The 19068-nt window shown below is 39.4% G+C and overlaps 1 protein-coding gene across 1 annotated transcript in view; it reads right to left on the reverse strand.

The window, feature by feature from the left end:
* Positions 1-341: 341 nt before the first annotated feature.
* SYT1 (synaptotagmin 1) overlaps positions 342-19068 on the reverse strand; it is a 97969-nt gene continuing 79242 nt past the window's right edge. The window contains exon 2 of the mRNA XM_044087960.1: positions 342-2709. Within this exon, the coding sequence (XP_043943895.1) occupies positions 2503-2709 (207 nt within the window). The 3' untranslated portion in view covers positions 342-2502. The remainder of the gene's footprint in view (positions 2710-19068) is intronic.

The following is a 19068-nucleotide window of genomic DNA, read 5'->3' on the forward strand; positions in this document are numbered from 1 at the left end:
CACATACATGAGCACGCCTATATGCACACGTACCACACACTTCAGCTATTGTGCTTTTAATACAAATATTTATTCATCTATAAGGAAATGCTTTATGAAGGAGAGTTAATGACTTATGGTGTGCTCACAATGAGAAGGTAAGGTGTGCTTATAATAACATACAAATGTGCTATTAAATGGAACATCACCCACATAATAACATTAAATAATGAACACAGAGAATATTGCACAGTGCTCGACAAAATGCTGTGTGTTCAGCCCACTTTGTACTGATTCCTTGTCTTATAGATAGTCTTGCAGTTCTGAATTGGTCCATTTTCATTTGAACTTATCTGTGCTTTCACACTCTCAGAAGTGCAGTAAAAGGGAATGGCAGTATTTTTACAATTATCACAACAGAAAAAACTGATTGCTATCCACTGAGAAGTCTACATTTCTAAGCACACAGGGCAGTCACAGTGATACACAGAGCAGTCTGTTACGACTCATATGGAATGACTAGTAGCTTTATCATAGTGCCATTTACTATATAATAACACTGAAAACGTTGAAAGTCTCCCCTGAAGCAAGCATCTAGCATACACAAGAGGTTGCTCTAAGAGCAGAATATTTTCTTCAGCTGCTTTTAGAGCCGACTTTTACTCTTTTTTTTCGCCCTCATTCAAAAGGACAAATTAAATCTTGCAATGCATTATTAATACATAAAATAATTCATGTTTTGGCTTTTCTCCATGAGGACATCTGTGAAGTGCTGTTATCTACAAAATGCGCACACGTGCGCATACACACATACACACACACGCACGCACACATATTATATATATCTATATATCTATATATCTATATATATAGAATGCTTTAAAGCATGGCTACGACTATGGCTTCTTCATCTGCATTGCAGTACGTTTTGGGCACCTTTAGTTTTTCTGTTGTTGCTGTGATATAATTAATGTTACATAGTGCATGCTATAACTAGAGTGGCAGCTATTCAGTGCTAGGTGACCTGGCTTGTTCAATGGAAAAGTACTGAAGTAGGCAGGCTGAAGTTGAGCCTGCAACCATACTAGGTACTTGCTTTGGCATTGGAATGTATATAATTTCTAACAACTTTGGAACTGCCTTGGTTACTTAAACTGCTGCTGTTTGTTGATTTTGTAACAAAGGCATAACTGATTGCTTGTAGATTGGCAGTTTTCTACCACTGTGTCAGTAGTAAATTCAGCACTAAATACCCTCCCAAGCATGCATTTCACTGGTATGAGTCATATGACATAATAATATGTAACTGATTTGCATTCTATGGGCTTTGCTTCATAGCAAGACTAAAGTGCACACTCATTGAATTTTGATTATAAGGACATAATTTGCTTTTTCGCAATTTTACCAAATGAGAACAGGGCTAGAAAATATTTACTCTTTTTCATTCTTATCTTAATGATGGAGTGAAAGCTTGAACATATAAAGCAATATTTAAAACTGGAACATAGCATTCCATATGCATTTAAATAAAAAAAAATAATTGGGTTTAGATTAGTTCCAAACAACAGAATGAGAATGCTTTTTCCAAACCAAAAAAACCTCCATTGTTTTTTTTTTTTTTTTTTTTTTTTTTTTTTTGGTTCACTCAAACAAAATGCAAGACTGCAGTTATTTAACACTGAAATAGATTTGTGGCATTTTCATGTTTTGTAGCATTTTGCAGGATAATGATATAAATATATCAGCATCCTTTTAGGCTTTGATAGTTTCATGCTAAATGGTCTGGTTCTTAAACCTGTTTCTCCAATAAATATTGAAAATGTGTGTCTTATCTTTTATTAATACACAAAGCAGCATGGCTGGCTATGTGACTACTGCAAATTTGAAATCAATATAAATAGCTAGTTTATTCTGTTCTACTTAATAAATGCAGTTCATAAAAATTCATACTTCAAAATTGATCAAAACTATATTTTGGTATAGATATATATTAGATAAACGTGAGATTTAAATTGTCCTTTATAGTGTACCTGTGCTAGTGTCTTGCGTGTATTTTTTTACTGGAATGCAGCAAATATAATAATTGACTTAGACTATATATATCATCAGCTTTTCTAAATCTCAGTCAGTTTACATAGTTTAAAATAGAGCATCTTATTAAAAACAACTAGAGATACACAGATTAGGAAACAGTAACAACATACAAACACAGACTATAAATCATTTTTCAGCATACTAGTATGTACAGTTTTCAGATACAATAAATAATTTCAGTCATGCTCTATCTACATAGATCATATTGCTTAAAAGAAGGAAAGGTTCAGAAAGTGGTGTAAAGATAGAAGTACCCCAGGATGGACTACATCTAGAAATGTACAAATAAAGAGAGCACGGTATTGAATAACAGCACTGTTTGGAGTTTGGATTACATTGTCAGAAATGAGAGGACTGATATATTACTGAGGTATTTACAGGTACTGGCTAAAAAGCATTACTTGGACAAGTGGCGAAAGGCTTTCTTTTTTACTTTTTGACACCCAGCATAGCATCAACTTCCTCTTCAGGCTGTAAAGTGTGCCATTGTGCAATTGGCCGCCTTGGATTAGCCAGCATATCTGACCAGTGCCGGAGCTCAGCACCAGTGCTGTTGAGGCCAACAAAGACTTTTCCAATAGCGTCATTCTTGCCAATCTTGTCGTAATCCAAAACAGTCACCACAACTTGTACTTTCTATATTAAGAAAAGAGTAGAAAAAAACATTGTCACAATGAGTGTACATTTAGATTACTTCCTACCCTTTACAAATTCTTAACTTCATGCCTTTATAACATTTATCATGAACTTTGTTTTAGTTAATACACAGTTTAAGGAACATTTTGTTGTATGTCAATAAACTGCATGATAAAATATACAGTGCATAGCTTAATGACATACAAACAGGTTGCTTTCTATTCTTTGTACAGATAACCATCATAAGTTGATATAAAAAAGCAGAGAAAATTATCTTTTTATGAAATTGCATTACATTACATTTGCTTGATGACAGATGAAGACAATAAACCCATATAGTCTGCTATTTAAGCACATTTAACTTTCTACCTTCCCAGTACCCTTGCTTTCCTCTTACTATTTGTCCGCCATGCACTCTTGAATATCTCTGTGGAGTCCCTCTCTACAATTGATTACAGTAGTTCATTTCATAGTTGTACAGCTTTCTGTGTGAACAAACACTCTGCCTAACACTCCTGTCTACAACAGCAAGTACTCGACCTCTGAGTCATTTCCTAGGTTATTTGCTCTGCTTGTATGCCTCCAGTCTCCTAATTGGTTCCTGACCCTTTCTCCCAAGCACAGCAGGATCCCGATCCTAAAATGACACATCACTGTATTAATCTTCATTCACCTTCAGATGCCTCCACTCTAAATCACATAGTTGGCTAACTGTGCCTTTATATTTCAGTAAATAATTTTTTTTTATGCCTGTATCACTTGTTTTTGTTGATATTTTTTTCTAACTTATAATCAGAATTTCTACAATGTTTTTTTTTTCTTCAATTTCTCATATAAACTATGTGTGTAACATAACCTTTGTATAATCTGTATGTGGAATATAATCTTTGTATAATCTGTATGTGGAGCTTTTCTCCCCAGGACTCCATTGAAAATGGGTTCTTTAGGCGCAATAGACTATCCTGGTTAAACAACTGCAAATAAATAAAATAAATAAATAAATAAATACTGGTTTCTGTACTATGGATGTTTTGCACAATCAACATTTTGTCTTTTTTGGTATAGATCTGTACAAATTGCCTGAACAATTCCTGGTCCAAAAAAAAAAAAAAAACTAACTCAGTTGTTTCCCATTCCTTTTCTGTCGTGGAGCTCAGAAGTTCCCAGTCAGCTCCTGGCAACTTCAGGTTCTCCCATCATTAGCACAACTTACTTTCTTCTCCACTCCCCTTTGCTCTTCTAACAGCCTCTCATCCTCCTTGATGGGTCTCAGGGTGATACCCTTTATAACTGCACAAGTGCTCTCTCATTTGCCAACCTTAATTCTCAAGACATTTGACTTAGGATCTGACCCTGTCTATTCCACTGAGCCACTCTACCTGTTCTTGGTTGACTCTGACCTCACATCTGATGCCTTCACGTATGCAGGTTGCTAATCCATCTCCATCTCACCCTTCTTTATCATTTATGAACAACCTAAACCCAGACACCTCAGGATTTAATCGCATCTTTCTTCGGTCAATGTTTTTGTAATTGTTTGTTAGTTGTAATGATGAAACTTCAACTTCACAGATGATGTACAAAAATTGGAGGATGATTATTTAATAAGACAAATACCCAAATGTATTTTGATTAGGTTTACAGGTAAAAGTGTTTTGCTCATTTCTGTTCTGTGATAACCTGTCCCAGCAGAAAAGTCATCAGTCCTTCACCTGATTATCTTAAAGGGGAAATTGGGTGATAAGGGACTAGGAGTTCTTGCAAGTAGGCAGAATCTAGACTGAATAAATTGTGAAAGATTAGCAGGATTTTAAACCCTCACCTTAGGGCAACCTGTAGTCAGTAGAAATCCTTAAGCACAGAGATAATATGACCGGTGTAAGAAGCTCCAGTGATAATCTTGACAGGAATTCTACACCTCATGCAACAATACAAGACTTCATCAGAAAGTTTGAGGTAAGCAGCATTACTGCAATCCAAGCAGGATGGCACAAGAACATAAACCACCATCACTAGGTCCATAGATGGAATAATGTCTTGATCCTAGTGATATTTTTCAGTTGCAAGTGAGATATCTTGACAATGACCATCAAGATTCATGCTAGATCTTGAAATAAGAATGCAAATCCCAAACAATTCCCTACTTAAAAGAAAAGGTGAGGAAAGGAATGGAATATACAGGGGACAAAAGATGGCTTGTAAAATGAGAATATTATTAGCAGAACATGGATAATTAAGGCTTCTTCCATGCACAATCTACTACAGTGACAACATAAACATTGCAGTCAAACGTGGCACCACGAGGAATGCTGTAGGTCATTTGGTGGATACTGATGGAATTTACCACAGAAGCCATTCAATGAATGTGACTTGAGAGGTAAGCGACAAATCGTGGCAGTACTGTGGATATGACATCACAACAAGTTCAGTGATGCTTCATCAAGATGTTGTGGTCTTCAGTATCAAATGTCAAACAGACAGCAAGAAAGACCATAGCAGAATATAGCTCTATTCTCTCCTATACTGAGGTCAACTAAGTACCCCAATGAGTTCAATCTCTGAGCTATTTGGATCTAAAACCAGACTAACACAGATCAAATAATTTAGTGCTATTAAGCAGAAATACCAGTGTGCATAAACCACTTTCTCAGTAAACTTATTATTAAATAGAAGGATGGAGACTGGCCAATAACTTTCCCAGTTGGCTGGCTAAAGGGATGATTATGGGTCAAAAGAATAACATTCCCCCCACAGAGGACCAGACAGGCACATTAGTAGCTGGACCTAGGACATTCTGGATAGCTGGCCATTCAAAGCAAGAGAGCCCTAGGTCTGATCACACTGCAGGCTGCTTGTGCAAATTCATTAGCTTTGCATCTCAAGCTGTTCATACTTTTGGGTTTGATATAATGACAAACCATCATGCTCAGATAACTGTGCTCTGACTATATAATATTTATGTATGACCTGTTTGGTTAGTGACCAACAAAGTGGCCATCTAGTTTGCACATATTTGATAGCAGCTTACAAATCTCTAACAAACCAAGTATCACTAGCAAACTAAATATGTATAATTACCTTTTATGCGGATACATCAATTTCCCTCTCAGTATAAATGAGGATCCACATAAGACCACTGCAATGCACCACAGGCACATCTAGGAAGAAGGCTGTCTAATCATGGCAACCATATCCACAAAAAGTATGTAGAGTCCTCACAGCAAGAAGAAAAGCCTCTATGGACAGTAAGACTGGCTGGGCTGTACATTCTGCTCACTACACAGAAGGACACTGGGAGGAAACATTTGGCAGAGATCTTTGTATACAAATATATTTTATTTTTATACAATATATTTCTTTGGCATGCTGCATAACAGGAATCCAAATCTGTATTGGTATATGTCATTTGTGGTTTATGTGAAGTTTTCCAAATTACAAAACATAATTGTATGCTGCATGTTCTTACCATTGGATTAACTTATTGAGATATAATTAAGTACTAGATCATTCTTAATGATAATTGTTTTATTACATAAAGATAAAATCAATTAAATTGTTGTTTATAAATGTATTTATTATGCTTGCAATCTTTTTTAAGACTGTTTCTCCCCTGCCACAATTCTTTAGAGATTCCCTGGATCAACTTTTCCCTTTCTTCACACTTTTTGATCACCTCTGCAGCAGAGGGGCCAAACACTGAACCTGTATCCAAGGGAGAATTTAAAATCTCATTTCTAACATAACCTGGGAGGTTATGAGAATGCAGCCAGGCAAACCTCCTCAAAACAGTACCTAAAATAAGTATCAACAGAGTCATACACACATAGTAAACACTGAGTAATGACCTGTGCAACAGAAGAAACTTATTCAAAGCAGATTTTCCTCACAACAAGAAACTGCAGATAAACGTTTCCTCATATTTCCACAGTTTGTCAGAACAAACTTTAATAATTCAAAATTCTGAAAACCAAAGTTGCAGAAGTATATACTTTTTTCCCATATCAAATAATAATTTTCCCATCCTTATCAGAAAGAGTAGGATTAGAATTATTTAAGTTCTTTTCTGCAGTGGTATCAAATAAAACTATAGCTGCTGGGTCAGGTTTGGGAAGATTGTAAAAATAAATTGTTAAGAAGGAACACATATATCCCTCCAGTGCATCCTACATTGTTATTGTTTGAAAAATGTGTGGGTCTGACATCAGAAATTTGGAATAGCGGTACAGATTTTGTTAAAAGCAATTTTTTTAAATTTAAGCAAAAGAGAGCATACATTGTTAAGTCAGTTGTCTTATGATCCAAATATACATATAATGAAACTGGATAAATGGAAAAAGGTTGTTATTATGGGTACAACCCTGTACATTTACAAGAGGCATCCATACTTATGCAATGATGATTTTTTTGAAATATCTACTTTAAACCAGATAAATACAGCCTACCATAAAACTGATGCATGGTTGATTGATGTGTTTTTAGAATATGGATTCAAAACAATGTTATAAAATATATGAGAATTGGACATCCAGTGGTACCACTAATTTTCAGTATTCCTAAGACCCATAAAGATGTAATGAATCTACCCCTGAGGCCCATAGTAGCTAATGGGAGATCCAAAATTGAACCCCTAGCAAAATGGGTTGACCATAGGTTAAAGGAGTTTTTGATAATAACAATCATATTCTAAAATATTCTTGGGACGGCCTCATACAAATTGCCAACTTGGAGTTTGTGGATGATGGCACATTTATTACTGCTGATGTCCAAGAGCTTTTTTGGTCATACCCCATAATTTAGGGTTTGAGTGGTTTGGGGGAGCACTAATTATTGTCACAAACATGAACCAAGTAGATATTAATACCATTGCTGATTTCATGGACTTTGAGGATAAGGGAAGTCTGAATAAAGAAGTCAAAGCTAGAATTAGAGGTGCTGCCAACTAGCATAGAGTGTCAGGTGTAATGTATAACAGAAGAATGCCAAAGAAGCTGAAACGTAAGGTGTACAAGACAGTGGCGTGAACAGTACTACTGTATGGTACAGAAACTTGAGCAGTAAAGCAGAGCAGATGAGGAAGGTAGAGGTGAGGGAAATTAAATGCCTGAGAAGGGTGGTAGGATGTACACTGTGGGACAGAAGAAGAAATGAGGACATAAGAAGCCAAAGTAGCTCCAACTGCAGAAAATATAAAAGAGAACAGATTATGGTAGTTGGGGCAGAAAAGTGGAAGACAATCTGGTGAATAAGATTTGGGACAGACTAGAAGAAGGCATGAGGAAACAAAGGCATTCAGCAAAGGGGAGGCTGGATTGTATGAGAGAAGGTCTGTGACAGCTAGGCATAAGTGTCAAAGAAGACAGGTGTGTGGCGTTGAATCGAGAGGTCGTGACAGTTAACATGACACCCCAACCCCATGCAGAAAATGGGAAAAATGGAGGTTGATGATGAGTTAAAATCTCTTAACGTGATGTGAAAAGCCCCTGCCAGTGTGTTTTGGACATGTTAATCATCAGGTGATTACTTTTCATCCAGACATGAATGCATTTGAGGTCTTCACCAATGGAATCCACAGTAGACAGTATGTTCTGAGTGAAGGAGAGGTACAGTTTGCTACCATCAGCACAGGAAAGATAATGAAGCCTTCTCTCTATTATAAGATTTCCCAGTGTGTGTGTGTGTGTATATATATATATATATATATATATATATATATATATATATATATATATATATATATATATATATGTATATATATACATCAAGCAATAAAAGACCCAGAATTTAACTCTATAGGGCTCTAGATACTAGAACCTTCAGACAGAAATAATGAACTGCTTATTCCAAATGCATTCTGTTGACTATCTCCTGAAATGAAGAAGGTGAACCATTTCAAACCAGCACCAGTAGCCTCACAGTAGGACTGAATATTACCTAAAAGGACTCCATAGTCAACTTTGTTAAGTGTAGAAGAGAGATCAAGGAGGACCAACATAGAATAATATAATTTATACATCACCACGAGAAGGTCATAGAACCTTTGTAAGAACCATCTTAGTACTGTGTCTCCTTTAACTAAGCCCATGGATTTGTCATTCAAATGGATAATAAAGTCACTCATAAACAAGCAGTTAGAAGATGCCAGCAAAGAGTTGACAAGAAGGTCCATGAACTCTTGAAGGACTGGGTGGACTTTAGATGAGGGGAAACCCACAGCCATTCTCCTATTCCCATAACTTACTCAAATATTTGATATTTTGACCTTGGTTAATTGCAGATAGTTACTCAACCTCTGATCTTATCTAACCAAGGTTAATGAATTACGGAGTACCTGAGAGGGCACCAAAACTGCCAAATGAGAACCAAAATTATTTTTCTGCCTGGTCTCTGTAATAAAACCTAGGTCAGAATCACATAAAAAATTCAGGTTAATGGCAACAATACCTCTTGTTTGAACAGTACCATAAGAAGGACCTGTATGCCCAGGTCTTCCATATTTGTCTGATGTGAAGTTGTTCTTGGATACGACATGCAGTACAGAAATTTAGTCAGTCTACATTTTCACCCCATGGTGACATCTAGCTACAGCAACAAACAGAACATCTAAATCATCTGTGCAATATGGTCCCCAACTCTAGACCATCTCTGATATCCCAGGAGGTCTTTGCTTACATCACCAAGTTGGAAGACCAAGATTAAATAGGGAAATCAGTCCAAGCTCATTCACTTCCACATGGATGTTTACCCTGTTAGCCCAATCTTCTGTTTTTATGCTGTTTGTGACATCCTTAATTTTAGCCCTTGAGAGGCAAGTGACAATGACTTTTTCATTATAAAGACCCTTTGGATATGGATCATTTTTCTAATTATACAGTCATCAATTATCAAAATATTGTTTGTGTTTTTAGGTTACTATGTGGTCTTTATGGTTTTGGAATCATAGGTTCATAGGTATGTACTAGGCTAACAACCACTGGGACCTTTTTAAGCCTAACCTTGCATTCCAAATCTCTGTAATGTACTGGCACTTTTGGTAAATATAACAGAAGCTTGGGAGATGAAACATTTACAGTCTGCCTGGGTCCATGAGAGAGACAGGTGCCAAATCAGGGATGAATTTCCTGTTCCCCATACAAAATTGTCCAAGTTAAACTTAAATTTTGGTTAGGGAGCAACTCTGCTTCCCATGGATGGGCAGCCTGTTCTATAGTAGTGGTAAGTCTTTGGGTTACATATCTGTCTCTCCATTAGCTCCTATTTATATCACAAGCAAGGATTAAGTGTAATTCTGGTGCTGTTTGTTTTGTGGATATGCAGGAAGTCCATCAAAGTGAGGTCCAATAATGCCTTGTATGCAGGCATAGATCTCCCCTCAACAGCCTATAGAAGACAGAAAACAGGGATAAGGCTTTGAGGTGGTCTGGATGGGACATGTTATTTACACCCTACACTCTTTTAATAAGGAACCTCTGTGGACTTTACAATTGTTGAATGTTTCCTGTTAGGTACATACCAAAGGGGGCATTGTACTCAATGATAGGTCTAATGAATGCCAACTACAGTGCAACAGTGGCCTCCTTGGACCTAAATACCATACTTTTCTTTCTAAGTTGAAAAATATAGAATGAGTTCCTCACTACTGTAGACATGTAATGGTGAAAGGCTAAATTACTGTCTACGCATGTCCCCAAGACTCTGATGACTGGGTCGCATTTTAGGAGTGTGTTGTAAACATGATAGTTACCAGAGGTGTCTTTCTTCCAAAAGGATATTATTATGCATTTCTTGGTATTTAGTTTTAGTCCATGGCACTGACACCAGTTATTTGGCTGTATCAGCCCTTCTTGGAGAACATTAGTGTTAGTGGGGGGATTCCATGACTGCTCCTAATTTGCAATCATCTGCAAATCTAGTCAGCCAGAAGCCCTTGATGTTGGCTTTGACTACTTAGAAGTCTATGCCAAAAGGTGCATTCCCAGGGCCGATTCCTGAGGGACACCACTAGTAACTAGCCTCTTTGCAGAGGTGACTCTCCAATACTAAATTCTTGAGTCCTGTCTGTGAGCCAGCTGGCTAACCACAAGGTGACATCACGGTTTATATCTAACCTCTTGAGTTTAGCAACAATGCCTGAGTGGGGTATTGTGTCAAATGCCTGGGCTAGGTCAAGGTAGGCAGTGTGAACCATTTTGCCCTTGTCAGTTGCCTTCTTAAAGAAGACCACCAAGTTGAGTAGGCATGACCTGCCCTTGACAAAACCAAAATCAGTTGGGTCCAGTGTCTGCAGGTTTCATGTCATTATTGATCATTTCCATGATAATTCTTTCCATGGCTCCACATATTAGACTAGTGAAACGTATGGGTCTGTAGTTTCCAGGGTCTGCAGATGACCCACCTTTGTGCAGATTGGTGATGGTTGCTCTTCTCCATTGTGAGGCATGAAGCCTGTTTAGAGGCTACAGTTTAACAGTGATTCCAGAGGGTCTGATAGGTCATATTTCATGCTATTTAGAAGACACCCTGGTATACTGTTGGGGTTCATCAATGCAGTGTACTTAGCCTTAGAGAAAGCATTGAGAACCTCTCCCTAAGTGATAATAGGGTAGACTTATATTTAATGGCATTTGCTGAGGTGAGTTTGGGGAGGAGATGGGTAAAGTTAGAGCTAAATTGGTTAGTTAGCAGTTTGTCTTGATGTTAGACCCCAGATTTTATGATTTTTTAGGTTTCTGTCTCTTCTCTTATAGTGCTGATTTGATGTATGTAATAATGGAGGCTGCAGAAGGCTTGTTGTGTGGCATATTTAAGATGGTTGCTTACTAAAGTCCTGTTTTATTGATGGGTCAATTGGTTGTAGCTGTCCTTTCCCCCAAGGTTGTGTGACATCAGTTAAAACTAAGTTTAGTAACAAGAAGCTGGGGGGGGGGGGCGGGGTTGGCACATCATCCACTTCAGATAAAGATTTTGTTGTTGCTCCACAGAATTTGAGGAAATGTCCTGCTGACAAAGCTGAACTTGATGAATGCTATCACATGACCAATTAACTCTGTATGATTTGGCTTACTGGTTTTGTAGTGCGGATTAATGGCCTGACTATGCTCCAGATGACTTGAGCTTGAGTAATGACTTAGGTGCTGGAAGAGCTGTGGTATGGAGGATGGGAAATGACTAGGGTATATTTTATCCATCCTGGGAGGACAGTGTGGTGGTTTCAAAGTAGCTGCAAGTGCTCCCATGCAAAGGAGAGGCTTGCACAATAGAAAAGTGTCATTTTTGGGAGGACATGGATTTGGTGCTCCCAAGTCACAGCTGTCAGGGTATATTTTTGGGAGTCTACATGTATCCTAAGAGACCCGATGGTGATACATGAGCTCACGTCAGCCACAAGTGGCGTGGATAGAGCTTTAGACATACGGGAAGAGGGCTAGATGGTTGACCAACATTAAGGAAAATAGTACACTTTGAAAAAAAAATAATACGCTTTTCATGGGAGAAATTGAGGCTTTTAGCTGTGTATTTGACAGAGTGTCTTCTTATGTACATATTGATTTATAATCACACATTGTCTCAAAGATTATGTGCTGAGAAGTCTGGTTTCATTGTTCAATATGCTTATGCCTCTCAAAGATTTTTTATTTCATTTCTTTCAAAAAGGAGTAGGTTTTTGTCTAAGCAGAAAAGAGTTTGCACACCATCTTAAATACCAACCATCTGACATAGCAAATCAAAACCGAGAAAATCTAAAGGCATTACTGCTCAATGCTAGGAGTCTAAACAAAAAAAAAACTCCTCTCCCTAGAGAATGCTGACATCTATGTGGTCAATGAGACATGGTTTAAAGCCATGGAGAGCACACTGACATTGCAAGGTTATAATGCCTTCCACACATTTAGATCAGCTACTACACAGACGAAAGGAGGAGGTATCTCTGTTTACATCAAAAATAAATATACCTCAAGGCTGGTCAAATAGGACAATGCACTTGAGCTATTCCATGTTCAAATCACCATAGGCAAAATCCAATACCACTTCCTTGCAAGCTATAGGTCCCTCTCTATGACATAGGAAACCCGTACCATGTTTTTAAACTTATTGGAAACACTCACCAACCAACCCAATACCATATTTATGGGTGATTTTAATTACCTCACTATTAACTGGGAATCATATACAACACCAAATGTACAGGCACAGAGATTGCTGGATTTTGCAAACACAAACTCCCTAGACCAGATTGTCAATACACCAACCAGGGGTGCAACTGTACTGGATCTAGTTCTCACTAATATGAGAGTGCTGCACACCCCCTAGTTTAATGTCTTCCCTGGTAAGGTCAGACCACAAAATTGTCTCCTTTGAAGTAAAAATAAAAACTAGACCCCAATTAACCCCTGGAATATTTAGAAACTGCTCTAAGGCTAACTTCCTGCTATTAAGTGATAATCTGGCAACATTCAAGGCTCCCATGAACCCTGCGAACATTGCTACCTGTGCAGAACAGTTTACAGAAACCCTATACAAGCATGATAATAACTGCATAGAAGCAGCTGTACCCATCAGGAAGAACTACAGAACTAACTCAAAAAAACAAGCCACCCTGGTGGAATCACAAAATTGATAGGCTGTGTAACAGCGGGAAGAGAATCATGGCAAAAATTAGGAGGTGCAGCACCCAGCAGCATGAAGCACTCTTATCAAACTTATCAAACAATTACGAGGACAAATAAAGTCTACCAAAGGCAAATTTAAGGTAAATTTGGCCTCCCATGCCAAGGACAACCATAACACATTCTTTAGCTATGTCTGCAACCTCAAAGGCAATACACAATCGTGTGCAGAGCTCATTGTAAATGGAGCCACCTATACTGAGCCAGAAGATATAGCAAAGCTACTGGCTGGTAAATTCAACTCCAACTTCACCCCTCTCTCCTCCTCAATCTTCCCTCAGGAAATACCATCAAATATAATTACCCCTGATATAACTAGGGAACAGGTCCTTAATGCTCTCTCTAAGGATAAGAACACTCTGTCAATGGGCACAGACAATATCCCAGGATGCATAAAACAGCAAGGTCCAGTAAATCGAAAAAAATGCAGTGTTTATTGCATATAAACAGCACACAAATAGAAATCTAGTGCCTCAGCTCTACAGCCTTCAAGGACTAAAACAATACACCATCTCATACATTAAATACATTCACCAAAAAGCACCTGACTTTGAATTAAACAATTAAATTAAAACTGAATTAAAACTTTACAGTTGCAATCTGTGTTTAGATCAGCAGGGGTCATGATACCATATTTTAAAATAAGTGCAGTTTCCTTATATAAAGGTTTTCTTTTTATGTCTAAACAATTATTATATAAAATCCAGGACGCCTTCTAAATAGCATAAAACATGACCTATTCGATCCTCTGGGATTTAAATTTAACTATAGCCTCCAAACAGGCATGAATGAAGAACAGCAACAGTCATCCTTCTGCACAAAGGTGGGCCATTTACAGACCCTGGAAACTACAGACCCATAAGTTTCACTAATCCTATTTGCAAAGCCATGGTAAGAACTATCATGGAAATGATCAATAATCATATAGTAAACCTCCAGACACTGGGCCTAACTCAGTTTGGTTTCATCAAGGGCAATTCATGCCTACTCAGCCTGGTGGAATTCTTTGAGAAGGTCACAAAAACAATGGATGAGGGCAAAATGGTTCGCACTGTCTACCTTGACCTAGCCAAGACATTTGACGCAATACCCCACTTGGGCATTGTTGACAAACTGAAGATGTTAGGTAAAAACCCGTATGTCACCCAGTGGATAGCCAACTGACTCACAGACAGGACCCAGGAAGTCAGAACTGGGGAGGTCAGCTCTAGAAAGAAGACGGTCGCAAGTGCAGTCCCTCAGGGATCCGGTCCCAGGACTGTTCTTTTTTGGCATTTACTTCTCTGAAGTCAAGGCCAGTGTCAGTGGTCTCTGGCTGACTAAATTTGCAGATGATTGCAAATTAGGAGCTGTCATCGAATCCCACACTAACACAAATGTTCTCCAGGAAGGGCTGACACAGACAAACAATTGATGCCAGAGCCATGGACTAAAACTAAATGTCAAGAAATGCATAACAGTATCCTTTGGAAAGTCATCCACCCCTGGTAAGTATCATATTGACAACACACTCCTTAGATTTGACACAGTAGTCGGGGACTTAGAGACACACACATAGTAATCTATCCTTTCACCAACGTGTCTGCAGCAGTGAGGAAATCATTCTATGTTGTGCAGCTTATAAACAAATATATGTATGTAGGTCCATGGATTTCTTTATTCCACTGCATTTGGCATTCATCAAACCTATCATTGATTACAATGCCCCCTTTGGTGTGTACCTAACCAGGCATATCCAACAACTGGAACGTCCACAGAAATTCCTCACTAAAAGAAGAGAGGGCATAAGTAACATGTCCAATGCAGACAGCTTCAAGGCCCTATCCCTGTCTCCTACAAGCTGTTGAGGGGAGAACTATTGCCTGGCATACAGGGCACTGTCATACCTACTCTAATGGACCTCCTGCATATCCACAGAACAAACAGCACCAGAATGACCCATTCAAAAGACTTAAACCTTGCCTGTGATATAAACAGGACCTGCTGGAGAGACAGGTATGTATCCCAAAGACTACCCCTTCTCTGGAACAGGCTGCCCATCCATGTAAAGCAGAGTTCCTCTCTAACCCAATTCAAGTGTAACTTGAACAACTATATAGGGAACAGGAAATCCATCCCTGGTTTGGCACCTATGTGTCAAATGGACGCAGGCAGCCTGTAAATGGCTCACCTCCCAGGCCCATGCTTGTAAATGTTTCATCTCCCAAATCTCTGCTTCCACTTACCAAGAGTACCAGAACTTGTCAGATATTTGGGGTGCATGGCTAGGCTTTAAAAGGCCCTTGTGTTTGTTAGCTTAGTAAACACCTATGAACCTATAAGACCCTTGAAGGTGAATTCCTGTAGTACTCATGTCTATAATCATTGTGTTTTATTTGGAATACTTATTTTAGGTACCTGATTTTTATCTAGGAAGACAGTACAATTTCATACCTAGACTGTTCTGAATTAGTGTTGTTCAAGGAAGGTTAATTTTAAAAAGTACACTTATCCACTCCCGCAAAACTGCCAAGTGTCTATTGTAGATACTTCAATCAATGTTATTCCACTATTACATGAACAACTTTAGGCTACAAATTACACTGTAAAAAAATACTCAAAATTTAAACAAATAGCTTTATTTTACTCAAATGTTTTCATGTTAGCTGCTGTTTCAGTCAATATTATACCGCTGTTCTAGGAACAATATAGGTTCATAGGTTCATAGGTTCATACTAGGCTATCTGCCCTAGGGCATTTATAAGCCTAGCCAGAGTGTGTTTGGCTTTCGCCACCCATTTTAAATTAATTTTGCTATGTCCTTTTTTGAGGTTAGTATACTGTGCCTCTGTCTAACAGTGACACAGAAGTGATACCCGGGGTAAACCTACAATCTCCCATCCACTCATCAAGATTCCTCTTGAAGAGAGTCAATGAGGGACTCTGCCTAACCTGGACTGGGATTTTATTCCAGAGTGAAGGGAGCCTCTGGGTTATGAATCTGTCCCTCCAGCATGTCCTATTTATTTCAGTGCTGAGGTTCAAGTCTCTTGAGCGCGTAGCTCGATGGGATTTGGATTTTCTGAGGTGCAGCATGTCCATTAATTCTGGGTTGGACATGGCTTTAGACATCAGGCACAGATCGCCTCTGAGCAGGCGGTATGCCACTGAGTAGAGCTGGAGTTTCTTTAACCGGGCAGCATATGGCATCTGTTTGAGCCCTTTGATCCTCTTGGTGAGGTACTTTTGGGGTCTTTCCAGTTGCTGCAGGTGTCTGGTAAGGTACATCCCAAAAGGGGCATTGTACTCAATTATGGGCCTGATGAGGGATGAGTAAAGAGGCATGATGACCTCCCCTGATCTAGATGTGAATCCCTTCATGATTAGGTGGGCTATATAAAATGTTTTTCTAACCACTTTGGCCACGTGGTTGTCAAATGAGAGATTGCTATCAACTTGGGTCCCCAGCTCAGTAATTACTTCTTCTGTACTTAATGGATTACCACATATGTGGTAATTTGTGGGCACTTTGTTTTTGCCAAAGGGGATGACTATACACTTTTTGGCGTTTAGCTTGAGGCCATGGCTCTGGCACCAGTTGTCTGTTTCTATGAGGCCCTTTTGGAGGATGCTTGTGTCGGCTGGAGAGTCAATTATGGTGCCCAGTTTGCAGTCATCTGCGAACTTGGTCAGCCACAGTCCTTCTGTGTTGGCCTGTACCTCCGAGAAATATATACCGAACAAGAGAGGTCCCAGGACTGAGCCTTGTGGGATGCCACTTGTAACTGGTTTGTAGTCTGACATGGCTCCAGCAATTTTAACCATGTGGGTTCTGTCCTTGAGCCAGTTTGCAACCCATCTAGTGACATAGGGGTTTATATTTAAGCTGGTGAGCTTATCTATAATGCCCAAGTGGGGTATTGTATCAAAGGCTTTTGCGAGGTCCAGGTAGGCTGTGTGGACCATCTTCCCCTCGTCAATGGCCTTGGTGACTGTTTCAAAGAAATTGACCTGGTGTAAGAGGCAGGATCTGCCCTTAACAAAGCCAAACTGGGTAGGATCCAGTGTCTGTAGGTCCCCAATATCTTTATTTATGAGGTCCATGATGATCCTTTCCATAGCGTTGCAGACCAAGCTAGATAGGCTTATGGGGTGATAGTTTCCAGGATCCGTTGAGGCACCACCTTTGTGGAGAGGGACCACTGTTGCTGTACGCCACTCTTTGGGTACATATCCTGTAGTAAGGCTGAGATTGAACAGTAGTTTTATGTTTGGGTTTAGCTCTTCTTGGAGTTCATGTAGGATGCAGGACGGGACACCGTCTGGTCCCATTGATGCTGTGTTTTTTGCTTTGGAGAGGGCGGCTCTTACCTGAGCATCTGAGATGTCATGGGGGCAGCACTCTGCTGGGATAGATATTTGCCCTTTTGGTGGGGAGGGGGGGAGAAGTTTGCGCTGAACCTGTCAGCTAGGATGTTGGCAATGTCTGTGGGTTCGGTGTATTTTTTGTCATTTTGGACTAATTCTGAGCAAATCTGGGAATTCCCACCCAGGATCCTAACATAACTAAAGAAAGCCTTGTGATTATCCTTAGTGTCCTGTGCAATTTTTCTCTCGAAGCTGACCTTAGACGATTTTATAAGTGCCCATAGTTTTTTGCTAATACTGATCAGAGATGCCTTCCCTTTTTGGGATGTTGCTCTATCATGTAGTAGCTTCTTTCTTCTATTGTATAGTTTGTTTATGGCTGGGGTCCACCAGACAGGACGTCTGCCTTTGGCGGATTGGGTCTTGGTTTTATTTGGGATTGCATGATCCATGCATTCCTAAAGGTGTTCATAGAATGCGTTTATAAAGGATTCTGCGGTCTGGGCTGTATTTTCCACAGGCCCGGGGCCTTTGAAGGATTCCACCTCGGTTTTCAGGAATGTGAAATTTGCTTTAGAGAAGTTTTTCACTGTGGTTTTCTGGGTAGGGGGTGGGGTCGGGATGTGAATATCCAGTGAGATTAGTTTATGGTCTGATCTTACCAGTGAGGGATACACTTCTGGTCTGGAGCATAGAGTCCCCATGTTGGTGATGATCAGGTCCAGTATGTTTTCCCCTCTTGTGGGAGTGGTAACAAGTTGTTCCATAGCATTTGAGTTTATAAATTCTAGGAACCTTTGAGCTAGGGTGTTGGAGCTAGAGTAATGCTCCTAGTCTATGTTTGGGTAGTTGAAGTCGCCCAATATAATGGTGTTTGGAGAGACCTTCATATTTTCCAGTGTTCTCAGGAAGGCCGAGTGGGGTTCCTGGGTTTGGGAGGGTGATCTGTAGCAGGCTATAAACTGGAAGGCAGTTTTACCCACTGTAAGTTGCACATGGATAGTCTCTGATGCTTCGTGCTGTGCCACCAACCTGGCGGTGTGGGTATCTTTGACGAATATTGATACTCCCCCTCCTTTTGTGGTTCGGTCCAAGTTTTGGGGCCGAAAAGCATGGTATGAGGTATAACCTGGTAGTGCTGGGGTGCTCTCAGGAGCCTTGAACCAGGTTTCTGTTACTGCACAGGTATCGATGTTTTCCATGCTAAGGAGAGTTTTGAGTGTGTGCATCTTGAGGTTTAGACTTCTGGCGTTGAGTAGCATTACTCTTAGTTTCTTATTCCTTGTGATACCTATGGAGGTGGGTTTGTCTTTTGAGCCTTGCCTAAAAAAGGCACTATGGGGGTAGC

This window comes from Protopterus annectens, chromosome 11.part0 (assembly GCF_019279795.1).
Source record: "Protopterus annectens isolate FY-2018-M chromosome 11.part0, PAN1.0, whole genome shotgun sequence".
Lineage (NCBI taxonomy): Eukaryota > Metazoa > Chordata > Ceratodontiformes > Protopteridae > Protopterus > Protopterus annectens.